The 24,600-nt window shown below is 32.1% G+C and overlaps 2 protein-coding genes across 3 annotated transcripts in view; one reads left to right on the top strand and one right to left on the bottom strand.

Moving 5' to 3' along the window:
* Positions 1-24,019, bottom strand: part of LOC143198696 (uncharacterized) — a 90,290-nt gene extending 66,271 nt beyond the window's left edge. The window contains exons 1-2 of the mRNA XM_076408055.1: positions 23,872-24,019; positions 18,753-19,073 (exon numbers count right to left, since the gene is read on the bottom strand). Of these exons, the coding sequence (XP_076264170.1) occupies positions 18,753-19,073; positions 23,872-24,019 (469 nt within the window). The remainder of the gene's footprint in view (positions 1-18,752; positions 19,074-23,871) is intronic.
* Positions 10,943-12,280, top strand: LOC143198137 (uncharacterized). Of its 2 annotated transcripts, none has more exons than XM_076407145.1 (2): positions 10,943-11,096; positions 11,164-12,280. In XM_076407145.1, the coding sequence occupies exons 1-2, from the start codon at positions 11,074-11,076 to the stop codon at positions 12,170-12,172; spliced, it is 1,032 nt and encodes a 343-aa protein (XP_076263260.1). In that variant the 5' UTR covers positions 10,943-11,073; the 3' UTR covers positions 12,173-12,280. The 2 variants fall into 2 exon arrangements, with proteins under 2 accessions (XP_076263260.1, XP_076263259.1); XM_076407144.1 differs by having other exon boundaries at positions 10,952-11,096; positions 11,158-12,280.
* Positions 24,020-24,600: the final 581 nt, after the last annotated feature.

Here is a 24,600-nt window from a genome sequence, read left to right as displayed (position 1 = left end):
ATTATTGTATTATTACAGAGGTAAATGGATTGTGTACCGAGAAACTTAGCTAAATTTGAACTTAATAATTTGATAAATTTTAAATTAATTTGAGAATTTGAGAATAATTATTATACGAAAATATAGCCATAATTTACAAGAACTATAACTTTAGGCTAAACGTCCTTATTTTAGAATAAGATTTTAATTAAGAAATCATCATAATCACTGAGTATATTGTTGAACTACTAAGAGTAGTATTAATATGATATATATATTAAAAAATATAGCATATTTAATACATGGTGTAATGAAGGAATTTCTATATTAGTTATCATATTGACTCAGCCTTGTACCTCGCCTACGTTTCTATTCAAAATTGTGTCGACAAAATTTACAACAGTTTAAAACATTTTACATATTTCCCTAGCGGTTGGTGTAAATATACCTTTAATTATGTAACTTTGTTAATTGCTTGAAATATGTCTTCATATTAGACGTCTATTTGTCTACATGTTATTAGTACGCTTTATTTATGAACGTGTGTGCTGTCGGAGACTATTAAATCCACTTCAGTTTCCACCGAGTTACAACCTCTATTCGACACATTCGATCGATTATTTAATTTTCTCGTCATTGTGTCGTTGAGGACGTCGTTATTGACGCGTCGGTCTCTACATCTCGATGATGCTCTAGCTAAAACTAATTTCGGGATATTTGCATCGAGCCGAGTCAATACGATACATGTTTGATAAGTTTACCAGGTTGTTATTAAGCTGTTGTGAAGAATGTATAATATCGTATATATATATATATATATATATATATATATATATATATATATATATATATATATATATATATATATATATATATATATGAGTTTGAAATGGTTGATTTAATGAATTTAATTTGTACTAGACGTAAGTTTTATAAGTTACTTTGCCACTTTTATGAATATTATGGGTAACGAAATTGTTTAGTAATGCGTGCAGAATCAAGCGGTAGAAGTACTGATCACTCCTTGAAAATGTATATTTTTCATTTCCTGTGCCAACGTTATGGACAGAACAGAAAAATTATGTAGGTGATTTCTACTTTTGTTCGACGAATGTAGTTGTTTTAAATGCAAAAAATAATAGTACGTACAACAAGTACAACGTATTGTCAATGATCCATTGCCAATTCCAGGAAGAAGTTCAAAAATGACTTATTACTGGCGAGCAATGAAAGCTGATTTTGTTATGGAAGAAAATCATTTAGTTTCGTAATCGTAAAGTGAACTGAGTGATTTCATTAGCGGTTTGAATTCATCAAAAGTTCTTAAAAAAAAGAAAATAATATATGTAATGATTTGAGGTATGGAGGTCTTCGTCTAATTTATTGAATGAAACTATGTTTCCCTTAACACTTTATTAATAACACTAACTATTATACAACTAATTAACTAATGAAAATGTATGAATGTTTGATAACTGAATGGATGATTGTGGATTGAATGCAAGATGCTTGGACGTCGAAAGATGAATCAATCTGCTGTCTGTTTTTCTGCGTGCCCTTGATCGTTTTTGGTTCATCTTATTCTGTGGCCAGTTCGCGATAAGAAGAAGAGGCCCGACGTCACCACAGAGGTTTATTTGATTTGATTGCATCATATGATAAAAAAAACAGCGTTTTTATATAAAGGGTTCTACGTACAGTTTGACGGTGGCTTTACCCTACACTGGAAATAAAAAATCATGCTTTCCGTATATTTACGCTGTACAAACTAAGGAATAACTTATAATTTTGTCCAAAATCAAGTACAATGAGCATCAGTGCAAAATTTCTAGCGATCTAAAGGTCGTGAAATAAATTAGTTGTACTTAATTTCGAAATATTAATTGATTTAATGCTATATTGATTTTAGAGGTCTATGGTCTAGGAAATCTAGATTCGTGAATTTTTGCTGTTTATGTGTTTGGCGGACAGCTGTGCAGTTGATCTTTATTATATGAGAAAGGTGTGTCCGACTGGTACACATTATGAACCAGAAGAACAAAACGTGTCCTCTGAACCACCTATGAATCTATATGATGTCTTATTGCCACCTCTTCAAATTAAACTTATTAAGAACTCTGTCAAAGCGCTCAATGTCGAAGGCCTGGCTTTCCAGTACCAAATTGTTTCCAAAAGTCTCATTACCAAAAATTATAGAAGCACTATTTTTTTAGTCGTAAATGTCTATGTCGTAAGCAGCAACATGGCCATCGTTGCAAAGTGTTGTTCACAACTTTCTTAACCAGAAATCACCGGTTACAAGCGCGTAATCGAGAAGTTGTTGCAAAATTACTAATAAATTGAAGCTCGAATGTCTCCCAAATTTAATTTTTTCTATTCACATCTTGATTTTTTCCCACAAAACTTTAGCGACACGTAAATATAAATAAGGATTTTGGGACTAGGGCATGATGAGCGATTACCGCTACATTATAAAAAACTCTATTCAAACTGTGTGAATTTCTGATTTATACTTTTTGATACAATAAATGACCGTTAATGGCCAAAAATAGTAAAATGATGAATTTATTGAACTTAATGAACTAATTAAAAAAAAAACGGGCTGCAGATTTAGTTTCAGCCCCCCAATTTGCTTTACAACAGCTTTTGTCTGATCAGGTCTAAAACCGTGTATATTTGTCTTATTATTAAATTCTACTGTCGCTTCCGTTTTTAACAACTGATTGCAGATTCCCGGTCAAACCGTCTAATGTAAGTTAAATGCATAATTATGAATTACAGTGCTCCATAGAACTTATTGATTATGAGTCTCAATTTAATGACTGCATCCTATGATTCCAAAAATAACTCGATTCCGTTTATTTTCAGCAGTGATTCACAAAGGGAAACTGGGTCCACTAGATTATTGGCTGTCAATTCATGTGGAATACAAGTTCCATCGAGCTTGTTTTAGTATTCAGTCTCATGTATAGGGTTCAAAACTCTTTTACGGCTGATGTTTAATTCCGTAGCGATAAAGCGAGTTAAAATAGGATATTTTTAATAATGTCATCAATTTTTCAACTATTGGTTAACCCGCTGGAACAAGATTTATTTTTAATATAAGAACTTCCGGAACGGAAACAAGCGAAACAATTTTGACAATAGCGTCTACAATGGACACCATAAAATTGTAATACTAGCTAATATAAATAAATAAACTAAACAAATAAACGGAATTTTAGATCTCAAAGCGCTATAATATTTCATTAGGTTAATAAATGGCGCTACATTTAGATCTATAATATGTATGGCTTAATGGAAGTATATACGATTATTTAGCATTTTTTTTAACGTAAATTAAAAAACTGAAATATTAGAAAGGCGTTATTATGATATTTGAATAAATGGTTTAATATTTCTTGAAGGTATTCGATTTTCATTTTGTTCTCTGATACATGTTATTCCACAACTATTCTAACGTTTAACATACATGAAAGTTTACAGCAGTGCTTTATTCTGCACATGCTCAAATAAGTTTGAATCCCTGCCAATCATTTCGATACCATTGTAGACGTATTATTTTTTACTGGAGTAGGTTATGTTAGTATTTTTAAGTTAATTTTATGTTTACATTATTTCTCAATTAGTTTATATAATTATTAAATAATTAATAGAGAAAATTATAATGTTATAATTTAGTAACATTAATTTCGTATATTGCTACGAAACAAAGGTATATTTATGTTAAATAATATTAAAATGGAACATGTTATGGAATATTCGGTTAATGGACTAATCTAATACATTTTTGGTTTAATTTTGTTATATATTTAATCAGTTTAATACAAATCAGCAACATTTTAAAATTTAATTTTGTGAAGAAAATGTTGCTTGTTAATACATGTTTTATTCGATATCACAACATTACCGATATTGAGTATTTAAAATACCTAAACTAACAATGAAGTTTAATATTTTTGAGATTTATATAAACTAACACTATTCTCTGTGGAATTATTGAGTTATTGAGATATTCAGATTCAGGATAGTTATTGTGTTTCATTTATCACATATTCATAGAGTTCGGGCCCGACCTTCATAGGGTCAAGACGTGTTTTTCCTTCCCGAAAGCGAGTCTGTAAAAATCAAATAAAAATATATCTGTATTTTTTTACGGTCAACTTCGGTTAATGGTTTCAAAGAACTTGCAGATACGGGGTACGATGAAAAGAAGCAAGAAGACAAAATTCCTCTGCCTCCTCCCATCAAGGTAAGCAATATTGGAAATTTTAATTTATTTAGATTACAAATAAAGGGAGTAGCTACTAACCGAGTGCAGTTTAAAGCTTTGTCTAACGATTATATTAGCGTAACCCTTAATAATGAAACTGATTACAGAAATGTAAAACCCCATCTGCATACATACCGCATCTCATTGAGATGAAGAAAAACAATTCATTCATTGAACTCTAATACCACACTTATCAGTTAAAAAGTGATATGACAGAGTCGTCAATAGAGAATTACCATTCACAACAAATCAAGCTGAAATTAAACTTTAAAAACAAAAAAAATTAAACTAATGTGAATGGTGAAAAATAAATTAAAACTTTTCCGATGTTCTACGTTGACATAATATAAAATGAAGAAAATAAAAAGATATATGATATAAATTATTTAGTAGAATGTAGGATAAAAGTGGAACCTCGGAAGAAAAATAATAATATAAACCAATGCACAAACTGTCAACATCTTGGACATACTAAAAATTTCTGCAGTAGATAGCCAAGGTATGTGAAATATGCCGCTAAAGATCACACAAATCAGTGCAGAAAACAACGCAATAGCGTGTTATGCAATGAAAAAGATCACCCTGCCAATTATAAACGATGTGTAGTATATCAATAAAATAAAAGAAATCCTGCCAAAGAAAATTACAGCAGAACAGCGTTTAAGACAAATTGACAAATCCCAAAACTCTGAAACGACATCTGCCGCTGAAAATAAAAAAACCCAAGAAACCGTACAACCATGTGTCAAAAATATAAACGTTACCAAAATATCAAATGATAAACAAATATATACGAAAGCAAAGGGAGCCGCGGCCAACGAGCCAACTATCGTCGACATGATGAAATTGCTTAAAGAATTCCAGACTGAAATGGGACAGAAATTCAGTCAGTTAGCAGGCATGGTGCAAAAATTGGAGAAATTTGAATTGGAGAAAGCCACCCAAAACAAGCAAAAGAAAAACGAAAATAAGTAATTTGTTCTTAAGAATTATAGCATGGAACGCCAATGTACTAAAACAAAGAGACCGGGAACTAGAATTATTCTTGGAAACAAATAACATAGATATAGCTCTCATATCGGAAACACATTTTTCTAAAAAATAAACTACATTAAAATACGGTGTTACGATGCTTACTGGACACTACGCCTCAGCGGACAGGTTCAAGGCGGAACAGCTTTAATAATTAAACAAAATATACATCATTTCAAATAAGAAGAGATTAAAAAGAAGAAATACAAGCTACGACAGTTCAACCTAATGATATAGAATATACAATAGATACATCTGTTCATCAATCCGATGTAGATTTAAATCTAATTACGCCATTAGAAGTTGCCACTGAAATTGATAACCTCAATCCTAAAAAGGCACGTGGAATATTTCACCCGGATTATTGAAAGAACTGCCATGAAAAGCAATTATGATGTTGACATATAAATTTAATGCCTGTTTAAGACTGAAGCATGTTCCGGAATTCTTTAGGTGGCACGAATACTAATGTTCAAAAAACCTGACAAACTTGCAGGAAAAGTCGAATCTTACACCTATTTCGCTGCTAATCTGCAATATAACTTGTAATATCAAAAGTATTTGAGAAGCTAATATTTAAAGGTGTTAAAAATTTTGTAATAATACCAGACTTTCAGTTTGATTTTTGAAATCACCACTCAACAGTCGATTAAGTATACAGAGTAACTCCAGCTTTTGAAAAAGCGTTTGAGAAAAAGAAATACTGCCATGCAATGTTCATGGATGTCTCACAAGCTTTTGATCGGGTTTGTCATTTGGGATTAATCCGTAAGATGAGCAAATTATTACCACGTAACTATTGCCAATTACCGGAGTCATATCTTTTCGGAAGAAAATTTAGAATCTCGCACGAAATGGCGTTCTCGACATTTAAAACTCTTGAAGCTGGAGTTCCATAGCGTCTTAGGACCTCTCCTATATCTGCTCTACACTGCTGACATCCAAACAACAAAAGAACCACTACTTGGAACCTTTACCTACGACACAATTATTATGGCAAACGACATATCTCTGCCCAGGGCTAGGTAGAAAAAGTATTAATGGCAGCCAACAAAATCTACAAATGGACGAAAAATTGGAAAATTCAATTCAATAGCTCCAAATCTGTTCATGTTAATTTGGCATTGCGGCTAAATAATAAAAACTTAATTATATCACAGTGGATTCAATCAGAATCAGCTAAATACTTCGGCATCCATCTTGACGGTAGACTAAATTGGAAACATCTTGTTAGACAAAAAGCAAAACACATTAGAACCAATAAAACAACTATTCTGGTTAGTCGGAAGATACACTCAACTTGATCTAAAATCAAAGAGATTGATTTATCAGACATCATAAAGCCAATTTGGACCTATTGGGTGCAAATATGGGGCTGCACTAAAAAATAAAATCAACTAGTCATCCACCGCTGTTAAAACAAAATTTTTCAATTGTCGACCAATGCCTATCGCTACGTAACTAACGAAGAACTGCACGATGACCTGGAAAGCAAATGGATTTGCGAAGTTATTCAAGATTTCACTTTAAAACACGAAAGAAGATTACTAAATCATACTAACGGGGAAATAATATAACTACTGGACAACGCGCACGATTTCAGAAGATTGAAGCGAACTAAACCATACGAACTTATATAAAGTGTATACCTTTAGTGTAAACTATAGCTTAAGTTATTATAATTTTATAATTGAGGAAAACATATTGATGTATTTATATCGCATTCGTTTTGCTTGTGAATTAATCGAAATACAAATGAAATGTAGTAATAAATTAATTTATAATTAAGATTTTACTAAGCATATAAGTATAATAAAGATGCTTTAAAAAAACATATTCATATATAGTGTTAATCATGGAACGCTTAAAATTGTATTTTCGATCTAAATCGATTTATTATTTAATAAAGGGAGAATAGTGATAACATGAATTGGTTAAAAATGCCACTTTCAATCGTTTCAAACTTTCTGATTCATTGCTGCCAGACAAAAAAGAAAAGTATTCTGTACCGTATTGTGAATGGCGATCAACAATCGTGGGTTGGTCTGCTAGAGCCATAAAGTTTTATTTTGCATATGGTGGGATTAGCTGCATCACAGTGAGTGATTGTGAGCTGCTGAACCCGAATGATACTGTTATTGCAGAAATCTACCAACATTAGTTGCACAAAATTAATGGCATATTGTTAAAAAGACCAAAAATAGGGAATAACAGTCGCAGTCATACGCTTACATGACAAAGATCGGCGCTAAGGGTTGTGAATCATGTACGGTTGTAGTGCCTTCTGATCACAACTTCGGATTCAGATCAGGGTTGGAAAATGCAGGAAAAGTGCGAAAATAGATTGATGATTGGATCTTTGCCTAACCAACATTGTTTTTTCGATGCGGTATCACCATCTTGTCGGAACACACAAAAAATGCTATGTTCTCAGTAAGAATTTCTTTTTTTGTATACAGAGGCTTAAATTGGCGCATAATAATTAATATTGAACTGATTTAATTATTATGCACTAATTGAATCGATGGAATATTGAATTCATGACTCAGAAATATTTGGCTGGGCAATATCTTGACGTATAGATTGCCACTATATAGATTATCATATATAGATTGCCAGATAGTATAAACAAAATATTTTTAACGAAAAAATTGAACCGACTTTAAAAAATAATTAAGAAACTACAAAAAATATTCTAAAATACAATATGTACATAATAATCGTTGTTGTAATAACTAAATTAAAATAAACAAAAACCTTATTTAACCTATTCACCACACGTATCTTATATTCTACTATATATATAATTTAGCTTAATACCTACCTAAACCTATTTATCTCTTTACAACTATATTTTAACTACTACCAACTGATTATTTTGAAGTCGGTGCCGAATCCAAACAGTTATATTAATTTAGATTTGTTTTGTTGGCAATTTAAGTTTGGGCTCGGTACCGACTTCAAAGTGATCAGTGGGTGGTAGTAAAATAATACTGTAAATAGATAAATAGGTTTAGGTTAGAACTTGACCTACAGCTTAACGTGGGCTTCGAAACACGGTCTTCGGCATTAAGCCTACCGACTGGCCAGCGACTAACTTAGGTACCATCCCAGAATACATCCGATGTTACCCAGCTTAATTACTGGCGTGATTGGGATGGTTACTCTTTGTCGGATTTTGCACTGTTGCCTATAAAGACATTTACAGTTACAATTACATACATCAAGTACATCCATCAACAACAACAACCCGCGACTATCGCAACAAGAGGGGGACCATCCCGTTTTCTTGACCATTGCGCTAACCAAGCAGGCTTTAAGGTACTATTGTGACTGAATAATATTAACAATATTTGAGCAATTGATTTAAGTAATCATAAGGAAAATGGTGGGTATTGAGATATAATATCATTATTTCGATTGTTTACCTTAACTTAGAATGTCTCACATAAAAATAATGCACATTTTAGATGTAAGCAATTTAAAGTCTTATCTGCTGTGCTTGTTAAAGCTCTACCACGTTGAAAACAATTTAAATATTTATTCGATTGTAGGTACTTAAAGTTCGTTATCGTTCGGAAATGTAAATGTAGGTAATATTCGTCGTGCGCCATAAAAGAAAATGCCAAAACAAACCTTCGGCGTGGGCTTGAATGTTGAACGAAATTTTCCTTTTATATTAGAGCCAGTAGTAGGAACATATTTGACACGTTCTCGCCAACTTTCTTTCCACCGTAGAGTCTAATCAAATATGAAGGAAACATTTGACTTTTTTTGCGTGGCGCTCGCCTGGGGAATAAATAGAATTAAAAATGGCGTTATTGCCCCACGACCCCGCTGCTAACCTCTTGGTTATGAAACAAGAGAAAAGTTTGAACTTTTTGAAGAAAATTGTTTTTGATTTTTTTATTCGTTGTTTACGTCATTGTGCGAATGCTGAACTGAACGAGTCTTTTGTTTCTTGTTGGGTTATACGAATTGTTTCAGGTTCAGAATATGAGAGTACAATTCCATTTTTATATCCTAACCAAATTTTTAACGTTGGCATCATTTTATAAATATTTATGGAAATTTTATGGAAATTTATGGAAAACAATGGAAGTCGGACCCAACTGATGCTCATACAAACGATATATGTAAGAGTTTTAGTGTTCTTCTTAATGGGACCTTTCGTCATCGATTTCGTGATTCGATTCTGACTCATTCTTGATTATTGTTGTTGCTTGTTTCTTTTTTTATTAATTTTGATGCTTGGTTCTGTTCTGACTGTTCTTTGGCTAATTCAATCTTATCATGTGTCCTACTCTCGACATTCTTGACTGTTCTTTTGTTAACTCTGACTCCCACACTTCTGTTTCCTTATTTCCTTATTTCTTACTCTTCGGCCTTGATATATTCTGACTTGTTCTGTAATTCTGATTCTCACTCTCGATGCATCGTGTTTTATCGTTGATCCTCTCTCAAGTTTTTGTTGGCGGCTGAGAAGGCTGGCTAAAGAAACCTTTTTCTGAATCCCGATTAGTTCAGGGTTTCGGGGAGGGATGGACTGTTCCAGCGAGGAACTTCTCAAGCCGATAGAACACGTGCTTAATAATTCCAATGATGAAGCCATAATTCCTTTCCCATGTTACTAATATTTAAAAAAAATGGCCCCTAAACTATACAAAAGAAAAAACACTATAATTTTCCTAAACTTATAACTAAACATCTTTCTTAAATATATATAAACGTAATGACGTCGCAACAAGATAAGTGGTATTTCGTGTTGTAAAAGTCCGATCGCTTTACACTAGATTATTAAGAGCTAAATCATTTCGTACTAAAAAACGTTTTTAACAATTTTGTTAATGGTCTTGTTTGAACTAGCGTTAAAAATAGACATCAGCAAAGAGAAAGCGCGCTATGAATGAAAAGTGAATATGAATAATGTTTATTGTTCTGATACTGTAAGAGCCAATCAAGGGTGATTTGGGTTTCATGTATCCAGTTTCCGACGAAATGCGGCGGACAAATAAGCATTGATTTTATCGCCCAGAAACTAGACATTGAACAAAAGAAAAGGAAAAACCCCAAAAAATTTCATGTATCTAATTTCCGTTTGTGTAAATCGCGACAAAATCAGCCATTGCTGATATGGTGATGATAAGTGAATCACTTGCGATATTGTCAAGCGAACTATTGTAGTCGATATTGATAGAAACTATATAGACTATTGATAGAAAATACATAAATTGTCTTTGGTCTTAAAATACCTTAAAATTTTCATCGGAATCGTCATTGGTTGACACGATCATTTATGACACGTTCTTCTAATAAAGGTCTAACCATAATTATTTGAAAACATTTAACAAAGTCACATATTGCTTCAAGACATCTGTTGGGGACTCTCTTATCTAATGGGTCGTATTATTTTTTAACATTGTATGACACACATATAGTTTTAAAATCCCAAGACCCAAATAATGAATTGGAAAATTGAACTGAAACTTTGGTTATATACTTATGGGAGTCGTATAGTTATATGCTTATCAAAAGTATCAAACAGCGTTCATATATTTTTTTAAATTTTGATAGACTAATCGATTATCTGTAACAATACTATCTTTATGCTTATCTACTATATAAATATGATTGATATTAATATTTTTAGTCCATTTATCAACTATATCAATATGCTATTCGGCTGATATTGTATAAATAAAGTACTGGGAATTAGTTTTTTATGTGGTGTGAAATCGAGTGAGTTACAGTAAAGTAGACTTCAAAATAAATATATCGCTGTAGTTACTATGGCTTCTTCTTCACTAAAGTCGTAAGTTATTTCAGTAAGTCCGGGTTCTATTTGACAACATTTATTGATTTTTTTGTTTGAGTTCTAGGTCGGAAAATTTCCAATTGCAATCAGTAGGAAATACAGACAAATTTAAATGTTCTTCCTGTGGAAAGTATCTGTCTATCGGTCCCATAAGCAGTAGTATTGACTGTATCAAGAATTTCTGTGGTAGATGTTTACCTCTGGGTGGTATGCAGAGAAATACCCTGTACGAAGAGTTAGCCAAACATGTTCTCTTTCCTTGCATATCGCCGGATTGTACTGAACTTGTAAAGTTTAACGATATAAGTCACGAATATTTCTGTCTCGATAGGTCAATTGATTGTCCTATAAGTAAATGTAAGATTCAACTTAAAATTACTTCACTTGTGAAGCATTTCAGAAGCAAACATGCGATCCAAAAAGGACGTAATAAGGCTTTTAGTATGGATTCAATTTTACCATTTAATTTAATTTTTAACAGGTATTGGATGCTTGAGGGTGATGGTGATGTGTACTTCCTAGAAGTCTTTGCTACCAAAGACCGATTTGGAGTAAATGTATTTAATATGAATCAAATGCAAGAAGTAAAAAACGAAAAGTTCTCATTCACTGTCACTATAGGTAATCGTAGACTTGGTTTCTCAAAGGTCTGGGAGATTATACAGTTTCCTTGGAAGACCTTTAAAAGGGGTGAGCTAAAAGGCATAGTCAATTTCCGATCTAGTATATTTAAAACCTTTGGAATATGCGATGCTCAACAATCTCGACAGATGAAGTTTTTATTGAAAATATATTCGCCAAATATTTCTGTATTTTCTACCGGTTTAACGCATCTTGACTGTTTGTCTATAATATCGGAATATTTAAGGTGTTCTGTTTGTCAGCAGTCGTATATTTCTTGTAAAATGTGTCCTCAAGGGCATTTTAATTGTAGAAATTGCAAGAACTTGGAAACCTTATGCCGAATCTGCAGTACACCCTATATGCAAACCTTTAATTTGTTAACAATTCTACCATATATTCAATCTTTACAGCGCTGTTATTCTAATAGTGTACAATATGTAAATTCATGACTATATAATACTATGTTATATAAATTAATTATACGTTAATTATGTTATATTACGTAGTAATATAAGGCTAATTGAAATTCTATATTTTAAAATACACTTTTTTACTTATTTCATTATTTATTTTCTCCTTCAATCTCCTAGGTCACCTCGATACTTTTGTTTCTATAATTACCTTTTAAAGTATTCTTCTTACCAAACAGCGTTTATCTAGAATAGAACACTTAGCAAGAAACAATGTATCAAATGTTAATGAGTTGCAATTGTTATGTAGATGGTTAACGCAGGGATAACAAGGTGAAGAATGGATGAAAGAAGAATATTAATATAATTAAAATACTATACGTTATACTAGGCACAACATATAATTCAAGTTATTTTTCTTTTATCTTATTTATGTTTTGTATGTTAGCAACGCCATAATTTTGTGCGTGCATATATTCGACCAGATCTATTCATGACATATCAATCTAAACTGGAATGTAATTAAAATTCTGTGGCCAGGTCAAACATCAACGCATCGCCATGATTGCGATCATTGCACGTGTATTCAAACAAAAATTAGAATCGTTGATAATCACATCACCCGGTATGAAAAAGCTCTTTTTCAACAAACAAATAACTGAACGAGGATTATTGTTAACATCGAAATTTCTGTAATGAAAATGATCAAATGAGGTCTTTATTTAAATGCTCATTGCCAGAGGGGAGGGCAACATTGGCATAGTTAAAGTTTCACCTTTTTTTCTCTGAAATGTTTAATTACGTCTGAATTCTTTCATTAATACGTTTTCAAAGCTCGATTAGGTAAGTTAAAGTTAGTGCAAGATTGCTGATTGGATATATAATGAATATGTGTAAAATATTCTTATAAATTTTGAAATGTTTAAAGTGCATAGACAATATTCGATAAAATTTGTTTGATAAAAATTTTGGACAATGTTATTTTCCTTTTACGAAAATTAATATTCGAATATTTCGTTAACTTTTCCGTTTTATGTTTCGTTTAACTTAATCCGATACTATTTTAGAATTTAACATTGGGAGAACTCAATTTCAAATTGCATCTGCAGTTGCCATGGTAATAAATAACTCTCAAGAATAAATATTTTAAAATGCTACAATTTTATCGAGCCATCCAGTATATCGAAGCAAGTAAGGTTCGATTATATGATGATTCTACATGTCAAGTATTTAAAGAACGAATCGAGATAAAGTTATTAATAATTTATATATATAATAAAGTTAAAATATAATTACTAAAAGACTGTAAGACTTTCAATAATCATAACTGAATTGAACAATAAACCTAATCAATTTAATAAATAAACTAGAATATCGACTGCTGGATAATAACTGGTTAAAAATTATATACTTGCATTTATTTCGATCAGCGATATTTATTGGTGAACATGAAAAGTATCAATGTAAACAACTGATGAACAACAAAATCTAACTGATAAATTCGATGATTTTGAAATTTCTCAGATTTCCACTTGGCATTTTGAATTACTCATTCTGAAGAAATCTGCTGCTGAAGTTTCGATTTTAATTATTTGGAAGTGGTGATCTTGATGTTAATATCAGCTTGGAGGAACATAATCAAGATATTATGTTCCTCCAAGCTGATTATGATATTATGATTAGATTTATGAAAATCCCGAGGGGAAGTCTCAGGTTAGTCTAAGAGATCCATCAGACATCTGATCATCTGAGGGAATATACTCTGTGTATGGTGATAAGAGGCAAGGGAATATTATGAATGAAATAGTAACTGCATATGTTTACTGACGTTCTTTGAACGGCATATTGTTGCTAAAAAACAGTAAATTTGCATGAGAACGCTTGGGTACGCGTTACAAGAGTTGTGAAAAATACGTGGGGACACCTTTTAATTACTACCTCATCTTTCTTTCGACACGGTATCGCCATGTTATCGAGAAGATGGAAAAAAGTTGAAGAGGATGTAAAAAAATGATAGAATACGTGCAATAATTGGTAAGCAGTGTTCTTTTGTGAAAATTACAGATTATCTTAAAATTATTATCATCAAAAACTGTCATTAGTACCACTAATGACTGCTAGGTAGACTGTTAAAACATTATTTAACATAAACACTGTATTAATTAGATATACTTAAATATTTGTTATGAATTAATATATTTTGCTCATGTTGACAGCTGATTACAATGGACGTTGAAGTCATATATGTTGCCTATAAGTTTTATAATTAATTTAAATTTTAAGTGAGACTTTTAAATCATCGAATGTATTTTTGTAACAAGTATTGCACGTATTGATTTTTAAACCATTGGATAAACGAATATCAGAGGTTGTTAAAATTAAAATGACTATTAAAGGGAAAAACGCTAAAACTCTTCAAGGAAAATTGCTTTTAGTTTTCTTGGTTGCTTTTATATTTGCTCCATTGCGTCGAATATTGGGCCAACTTTTTGTTTGTTCTTCTCTTCTACGAGTTGTGCTTTAATAAGTAATTTCCATATATTTAAAATATTCATTTTGCACGAACGAAGTGTTATACGACAAAATAACTCTAACCAAATTGCGTTGTTCATGAAAAAATATTGATATTTTTTAAACAGTCGACTGCACACGCTTGTACAATTTATCGTTCTACTGATAAGCGAACAATTAAAACGGCAATTTAAATATGTTAAATCGTATCCAGTCGATAACTATTCCATATTGGTAGAATACAAAAAAAGAAAGGAAATAACATTTGTTATGGGTAAAATATATGACAAGAAAAGAACGGCTGATTTGACCAATAGAATTGTTTGACAATGATGACAACAACAAAACAATGAAAATGTAACACAATAAGTGTCTTTCTTATCCTAGAATTTAAGCATATTTTTAGTATTTTAGTAATGTAATAACATGTTTTAATATATTTTAAGGTAAAATGTGACGGATAAGATATTAGTGTATAACGTTATTGCTAAACTGATGTAACGAAAAATCGGAAATAGTTCAGCGTAAAAGCCATTCAGTTTGTTTTTTAAGCATTATCATATGAGAAGTCGTAGACATATTGCAGCCAACGGTTTCTATGGTGTAATATTTAAAATGTGAAGTTCACACGCGAAGGTCGCGGGTTCGATTCCCATGGGGGCAGCAATTTCTTTTGTTATAATTTGGTCGGAAAATTTCTCAAATCACCTAGGCTAAGTCGCAGACCCCGGGACCTGAAGCGTCCCTTTTCTTAATCATTGTTTCTTTTACTCTATTTTTTCTGATACGGGCTACCCTTTTAATTGGGCTATCCATTGTACTACTTTATAAAATGACTGCGTAATTTCAGTAAATATCTAACACTGTAAAGAGAAAAATAAAAAATTTTTATAAAAAAATTAAACCGACTTCAAAAAATAACTAAGGAAAAATTAAAATATGATCAAACGTTTTCAAGATTTTTAACACAAAAAAAAACGTTTTAAAATAAAATATGTACGTTATAATTGTTGAAATAACTAAATAAAAATGAACAAAAAGCTTATTTAACCCATCTACTACACGGATTATAAATTCTACTGTAGCCGGCTCGGTGGCGCAATTGTAAAGGCGATAAGACGGTCCTCCTACTATAATGATAGCCGCGATGCTGGGACATGGTCGTAATTTATGTTTGTGATTGTTCTAGGTAAGAGTGTAAAATCCGACAAGGAAAATGATACCAGTCACGCCAGTAACCAGGCTGGGTAAGGCCGGATGTCTTTTGGGATGATTTCTAAAGTTGGTCACTCGCCAGTCGGTAGGCTTAATGCTGAGGACCGTGGTTCGGAGCCCACGTTAAACTTTAGGCCCAGTCCAGATAAACCAATAGTTGGTAAAAGGTGACTGAAAATATATGTTAAAAAAATGACGTTATAAAAACAAATAAAAAAGGAGGTTTTAAAAGGTAAAAGGAGACTTTAAAATATATAAAAAAAATTCTACTGTAAACACACAATTCAGCTTAATACCTATCTAAACCTATTTTTCTATTTGCAATATTATTTAAACTACTACCAACTGATGAGTTTCAAGTCGGCGTCGAGCCCAAATATTACAAAAATAATAATAAGATTTTCTGACATATACAAAGAATTAAATTACGAACAAAACAAATCTATTTTGTTGCTTGAATTTTTTGATTTGATTGAAGATTTGAATGAGCTCGCTGGGAATAATGGTTTTTTTAAAGCTTATAAAAAAATAAAGGATAGTGTTCCTTAAAATTAAGTGATTATTTGTTTTTTACACCTGAAACGATATTAAAAAGGAAAGTGAGTGATTAATACATTTTTTAACGAATTTATTTAATTTTAAGTAATCTTTTGTGTTTTTTCGGTTATTCCCGAATTATTGGAATTATTATAGAGTGTTATGGATAAAAACCGATTAATAGTATGGTCACGTAAAGCTATTTTTACTGTCCTATATGTTATACTATATTATTATAATTGTGCCCGCTTTATCGGAGCTGTGAAAGAAAAACCGGACAGGTGAAAATTTCATCCCAACATAGATTGACAAAATTCGAGGATAATATGAATCGTTTGTTTCTTTGCTTTCAAGATATTTAGATTTTCAAAATCACAATATTGATGTAATTTGATGTCTGGTGAAGAAAGAGAAAAAAATTGTTCTTGCTTAAGAACTCTTATTTTTATGGTTTTGGAGATATAGTATATATTGGAGACATGGATATTGGAGCATAGTGCATTGTATTAAAGATTTCTGGTTAATTTCAGATTTTATAAGTAAATCCATTTCTTAACAAAGCACTGAGTGAATATAGCTGAAAATAACTACGTTAATTTGTGTATCAAAAGTTAAACTGAATATAGCTTAGAATGTTACCAGTTATAAAATGGTTTCATAGAATTTTAATTGGGGAACATGCGACATAAAATAAAGTAGAAATCAATAAATAAATGAAAGCCATCTACATACTAAAGATGAGCTATGTGCAAGGGCGAGATCGAAGAGTGAAATAAATAAGCAAAGAACAATGCAATTTTATTTAAAAATTTAGGTAAAGAAATTATCCTAATATTAATGAAATTATTTTAATCAGCCTGGTGTATTTATTATTTTTGTAATATATATTTTAGGTGAGAAATATGGATAAAATATAAAGACATGAATGATGAATACATATAGTTTAGTAATGAAATAAATTATAAATTATATAATGAAATAATTAATAAATTAAGTAATAAAAATATGCAGGATTTAAAATGAAACTAACTACATAATTTGCGTAGACGGAACACAGGACAAATAGAAGAAGTTATGAATTATTAACAGTACCTTTTTAAACAGTTTTAAACATTGATAAATATTTAATTATTTTATGATTAATGTAATAATTTGACTATAAGACAATTTATTCTGTGAATCTTGTTATCAATTATTTTGATTATTTACTTTATAGATCTATGTTTTGGAAAATCAATAGTTAATTTAATGATTGTAAATACATTTCTTTAATATGTTTTTCTAAATTCTAAAAAAATAAATTACCAAATTGTGTTCGTTAATTTTTTAATATTAACGCTAAAGTCAAATATCAATTTCAAAATTGTTCTATTCATATATTCTCTGTTTTAATATACAAACATGAATTACTGTTTTTATTATTCCATTTTATATACCATACAGTTTATAACATAAAAATAAGGAAGGATTATGTATACTTATATTTGATGCTCTAAAGTTGTTACAGTTCTGAAAATAATCTTACTCATGATACTTTGTTAGAATCTTCAGTGACGTACTAATTTACATATATTAATACCTTGTTGATTATTGAAAGTTAATGGAAATTAGATTTAATTAAATGCAATTTGAAAAATTTTAGTGATATACATACTTTTATTATTTTAATTAATGTTATGTATCAAATATATTTCTGATCTTATATTGAAAAGCCTGTGGAAACCATTTTTAGTAACATATCATTTTAATATTAATCCTACTCTATTAAGAGAGGAACATGATTAATTTAAAATATTGTGGTCGAATTTTGACCACAGGGCGATCACTAGTTTGAATAATAACGATACCATATGGTTTGATTTAAATCCACGGGATATTTTTTTTAGAGTAAACATATGGTGTCAAGCAAAATTTCCGTTAACTGACTTTTAGTTAGAAAGGATAAATACAAATATACATCGAACGTTGTTTTGGTCAAATGACGCGACAACAAGCGTTTTATTTGAACTTGAAACGTGTGACCGTTTGGAAAATGTTAACGCACATATTCGCCGTGTAACTGAAAGCTGATAAGCGGTGACATTGACATTATTGGCGACTGAACAAAACAAAGAAACATGTACCGTCGTGGGATGTCGATTCGGCCCCGAACTGATTGTGGCGAACCGGCAATATCGACGTACAGGGTTGGGGGGTGGGTGATGCTATGTAGAAAAACCAATTTGGGCAAATAAATGCGAATAACGCACGACGTGTTGACGCAGTCCCGACCACCTCTACCACCCCCCTCGTCCATGGCGCGCGCTGTCGAATGTCGCGGAATATACGGCGATGTCATCGTTTGGAGAAGACTTACTGTTGAAGATTCTCTCTTCGGCGGCGCCCTGGATGCCGTCGCATGTTATAACGGCGATCAGGCTGACGAGGATGGCGGATTGCATTTTGGAGAACGTCATCTTCACGCCATATGGTTTGCGACGAACTTGGCCATCTCCGTGGCCGATCAATAGGAGACGGAGCATGCCATTGGCCGCTGTTGGGGTGACGTCAACGGGAGGGAAACGTTGGTCGTTTTCCTGGCGTTCGCGACGCGGCTTTTCATTGACTGGCTTTTCGGCGAGCGCGAACTGTCGACCGAAGGCGTGGGTGAATGAACATGCGCCTGCTCCATATCTACCTACGTGAAGCGAATAGTTGTTACACCCTCCCCGTGCTCCCCCGGCCACCGAAAATACGGGATGCAGCGTTCGGCAGCTGCGATTTTAACGGCTCACTTGATCTTTTAATAAAGTCGTGAGCGGCTCTCTTCTCTGCTTATTAAAATACATTTTTCTGGCATTCTTTCCCTTTTTTGCTCTTATCTTATACGGCTGACTTGGCTCTCGAGGGTTGTTCTACCGGGCTAATGGACGCCGTTCGACTGTTTGCATAATTAATGCTGCATCTTGCTGATGGTCGCTCAGGTTTATTAACGTTTGTTTCGTGTAACCTAAGTATAGAGCAACTGATAAAACTATTTTTATTATTTTCTTTAATATAGTAAAGTAGAAGCAACACAAACAATATTTCTTTTCACCTTTTTCTAGCCAAAACTAATAAAAATTATGATTACTGGACGTGTAGTTCATCTAAATGTAATTATATATAATGGTAGTACGATATGGCGAGCAGGCGACAGGCCTTGCAGTAACTATTAATTTTACTTTTACGTACAAAATTTAAATCAATAACTTTTCTTTTTTTTATCTTTTTGTTAATTATATCTTACATTTGATATGCTTAGTACAATTTTAATTTACAATTGATTTATTATTACTGTTCTGCTGTACTTGAATTAATATACAAGCAAGGCGAGTACGGGATTAATTCATATTATATCATATCATAAACACTTATACAATAAACAAGTTCGTGTGGTTTGATTCGCTTCAATCTTCTAATTTCCTGTGTGTAGCCCAGCAGCTGTATTGGTTCCACGTTGCTGTGATTTAGCATCCTTATTTCATATTTTAAGGCGAAATCTTGGATTAGTTCATGTATCCATTTGATTTCGAGTGTATCTATTAGTTACGTAGCGAAAAGCATTGGTAATTAATCGTAGAACTTTGTTTTGGATGCGTTGGATTAGTTGGTTTAATGTCTTAATGCAGCCCCATTTTTGTACCACCCCATAATTCCCAATCGACTTTTTGAATGACTGATAAACCAATCTCTTTGATTTCAGTTCAAGTTCAGAGTATATTCCGACAAACCAGTACAGTTGCTTGACATTGAGTTAATTTGCTCTGCTTTTTGTCTAACGTGTAATAATATATGTATTCACGATATTATAAAGATTTATTATTCATTCATAATATTATAAAGATAATATATATTCTTCTTATCTCTTCCTTTCCCTATATGAAGCTATAATCGGGAATATTTATAGCGAGAAATTAAATAAGGACTTATTAAGAGAAGAATATTTAAATACCATGTAACACTAGTATTTAAAAAATGATGGTGGCAAATTACAAATAAAAAATATATTTAAAAACATAAAAAGATCAATAATATAATTTCAAATAATAATAATATCCCCTTCATGAAATTTCATGAAAAATGTCCTATTGCTACAACATTTAATATAAAAATATATGTAATTATCCTTATGAAATTTCATTCCGAAAATCAAATAACACTATCTTATTTCTTATTTTCCTTGTTACAATGCCCTGTTGAGGATGCTTCGAACAATTAGTTGTATTAAAAAATATAGGTACTTTCTGAGATTAAGTATGATTGAGATTTGAGAGTTTTTAATTATAATTTTAATATATTTTAATTAGATTTTAAATTATTTAACTAAAAAATTGATATATAACATAATTCAATAATTAATTAAAATGGATTTCCATGGCTAAATAATATTTAGTTAACTCAAAATAATAAGAATGAAAGAATAATAAGGGCATGTGCAAATAACATTAAAGTGTAAAATCAAGAGCTCAAGGTATAAATACATGTAACAATTATTATATACATTTAATTTTTGCTATCTTTGGTATTGTACTGTCTGGTTCCTATCTGCTTGAAGTTAAATACACAGATCTGTGTCTCTCTGACTGAACTTCTGATTGTGATATTGAATTTATGTCGCCTTATTTTCCTTTACGATATATTAAAATAATGTGAATAAACAGTTATTGCGTATTTAAATTGTACACATGTACACAGATGTACATCGTGTATAATGAGAGATCTACTATTTAAATATATATTGCATCTTGGGTATAATGACTATGTAATGCTCTTCTACATTTAGATATGCAATCATTCGGTCTGAAATGTAAAGGTAAACACATAAGAGATGCCCTTAAGTTTAGCATTTATTTAAACTTTTTAAAAAAAATTTCTGAGCTAGAGTAGGATCCTTTAGAAAATAATCTATTTGATGTAATCTATTTGAACCTTCATATCTTGAAGCACTACATTTTTGTTTTATTTTTATTTTTTAAATTTTTTTGTTTTAAAATGACGTTGCTAGCTTGTTGGCGCAGTGGTAAAGGCGATGGAACAGTCCTACTGTTGCGATAGCCGTGGTTTCGAATCCTGCTGAGGAATGGTCGTAAATTTATGTTTGTGATTGTTTAAAATTTGTGAATGTTCTAGGCAAGCTAAATCCGACAAGGAAAATGATCCCAGTCACACCAGTAACCAGGCTGGGTAAGACCGGATGTCTTCTGGGATGATTTCTAAGGTTGGTCACTCGCCAGTCGGTAGGCTTAATGCTGAGGACCGTGCTTCGGAGCCCACGTTAAATTTTAGGCCCAGTCCAGATATACCAATAGTTGGTAAAAGGTGACTGAAAATATATGTTTAAAAAATGACGTTATAAAAACAAATATCGTTAAAATTACAAACACATTAATAGAAAAACATATCAATGATATCTTACAAAATTTCAAATAAAAGCATAGAACTAAACAAATCAGTTATTTTTGCTTTTATACCTCTGGTACTTTTGCACATCTGTAACATAATATGATTACGATTGCTCCTAACATATTTGATTTCTCTTTTTAAATCTATGTTTTTTGATTGAAATTTAAAATCGAATGAGGCCTTAAGGATCTTAGGAGAAATTTCTATGGGGATATCGCGCTGAATCAGTTTGTTGGACACGTAATATGGGGCATCGATGATGACTTGCAACACTTTATTCTGGAACCTCTGGAGGATATCTAAGTGTTGTCTTATACAGCAAAACCTTGTTATCTAATGATAATTTAGATTTACGCCCTATCAGCCAATACATTTGGTTTAGTTTAACCCCAAGCTATTTGCGTTTTGTCACTATATATTTTTTCCATGTCAAAGGTCGATAGAAATGCATTCCCAGATATTTAACGTTGTCTGCTTGGGGAAGTTAATGATTATTCAATTTTACTGAGGGACAGGTTCTTTTACTAATGGTGACATGGGTAGATTTTGTCTCATTTGATTTGATACGCCACGTTTTCAACCACAAATCGACTTTGTTAAGATGAAGTTGGAGCTGGTTTCTTGTGGCTGATATTGGATTCTCGTGTGATGATAAAACCGCTGTATCGTCAGCATATGTTTCAACAGTAGTGTTTCTTGAGGTCGGTAGATCAGCTGTATACAATGGGCCAAGAACAATGCCCTGCGAAACACTGGGTGCACAACACAAACTATTGGGTGTAGGTCAGTGTATTCGCTACCCTGTTTGACAATAAGATGTCTGTCTGTGAGATACGATTTCAGCAGTTGAAGGTGCGTATAGAGCAAAAGTTTTTTCAGTTAAACATGCAGTCTAGTGTGCCACACTTCGTCGAAAGCCTGAGAATTATCGAGAAATGCAGCGGAGCAATATTTTTTATCCTTTAAGTTTTTGTTAATTTGGTTGACTAATATATGTATTTGTTCTATTATTCTGTGTTTATTACAGAAGCCAAATTGATGATCTGGAATAATATTTCTCTATTCTGCTCAAGTGCTAGAAAAGTAACTAAGTCTTAGCATGACATTAAATATGAATGTTACTAATTTGATGTGCTTTCCTGGCAGCTCTTTTAAAATTCTTCGAGTTGTTAGGTGAAAACCGGAAACTTTTTTAGAATTTCTTTATATACATTTTGTTTAACTTCTTTAACAGTAATTTTCTCATGTGGCAGATCCATTTGAAACGCAGTGTTAAGAAAGTCAACTGTGTTAATTTCTTCTGTTGCGGATATTTCAGACTGGTACGGATTAAATACAGTCTTTAAATGTTTAGAGAAAACTTACTTTCCAGATTGTCAAATTTAATGGGTGGATTATATTGTTGAGGTTTTTTAATCTTTTTTGTTACTTTCCAGAGAGAATATTCCGTTGCATCAGTTGGAGTTAAATTTTCTAAATAGTTTTAAATTCCTTGATTTTGTTCCTTATTTAATACCTTTTTCAGCTCTTTAGTGGCCTTGTTGAATTTTCTCTTGTTTTCTTATGTTCTGATTTGTTGCCAGGTTTTTCGCAGTTTTATCTTATTGGCAATTTTTTGTTTAATTATAGATGAAATATAATTAAACTTTTGATATATCGCGCTATTAGGTGTTGCGTACTCTGTGGCCTCTTGTATAGTTTTTGTCTTATTTTTTGCTGCTATTTCTGTATCTCTTTCTGTTTTGAGAGGTAAATTTAAAGATATTAAACTGTCTAATTTCTCTCTAAATAATGGCCAGTTGGTTTTGGTGTTATGCAAAGAAGGTGGTTCTGTTTTGTTGAGAATATTTGAGTCCACTGTTATAATAACTGGTGACTGATCAGATGATAGATCGAAGCATGATTCAGCTTTGCAGCAGATTTTTGTTATGGTGTCAATATTTTTTGTAACACAAAAGTCTATGGTATCGGGAATTTTATTTCTATCTGACGGCTAATATGTTGGCTCACTAGTAGAGATATGCTGTAAGTTAGGTGCCTTCATTGCTTACCCCACATTACATGTGTTGCATTATACTCGCTGAATTTCTCTTTTTCACAGTGTTTTATGTTTTCCCGTTCTGGGTGTTTTTTGTGATACAGCTTGTATTTCGGAATCCGTAAATAATTTCTATCAGTGAAATGTGTTTTGGATACCATCATGACATCAATATTTTGTTCATAAAAGAACATTTTAAGCTCCGTGGCATGTTTCTAGAGTCTATTAGCTTTCCAGACGGCTATTTTGTATTTGCTGCAATGACTATCAGTCATTAGGCTAGCTTGGCAACGACGACGGTGAGTAAATTCAGCATTATACACATTTGCTCCTATTAATAGTAACAGGTTCAGTGGTGATTGGCATTGTCTGCGTGTTAGGTTGGGTCTGTTGGTTACTGCCTGTGCGTATGATATATGAAGATGTTGTATTGTTGCTTTTAAGCGAGTTAAATCGTATGGGCTGTTTTGGTGGCTGTAAGAAACTTATAATTCTTACAAGACTTTCCTCTCAGTGCTGGATTAAATATTTGTTGCAACGCTTTATGAACAAGCCATCCCTTATAATTTGCAGGACGATCTCCGTTACAGTTGACGCATTTTACTTTATCGTTGTGTTTTGCGCGTGTAATCATTGGTCGCATGCTCTCCTGCGAATTTCACACATCTATACGATACTTATGACAGTATGTTTTGGTATGCCCATATGCTTGGCGCATTGTGGTATGATTCTTTTTGTGGAT

Source organism: Rhynchophorus ferrugineus, unplaced genomic scaffold, assembly GCF_030347505.1.
Source record: "Rhynchophorus ferrugineus isolate W39M unplaced genomic scaffold, kcgeb_rfMv2 rfM6, whole genome shotgun sequence".
Taxonomy (NCBI): Eukaryota; Metazoa; Arthropoda; class Insecta; order Coleoptera; family Curculionidae; genus Rhynchophorus; species Rhynchophorus ferrugineus.
The sequence above is the reverse complement of the archived record's forward strand: the minus strand, read 5'-3'. Positions and strand labels throughout refer to the sequence as shown.

Coding starts and splice junctions, on each gene's coding strand:
- LOC143198137 (XM_076407144.1), top strand. CDS start 11,074: ATGGCTTCTTCTTCACTAAAGTC. Junction 11,097..11,157: donor GCTTCTTCTTCACTAAAGTC/GTAAGTTATTTC, acceptor TTTTTGTTTGAG/TTCTAGGTCGGAAAATTTCC.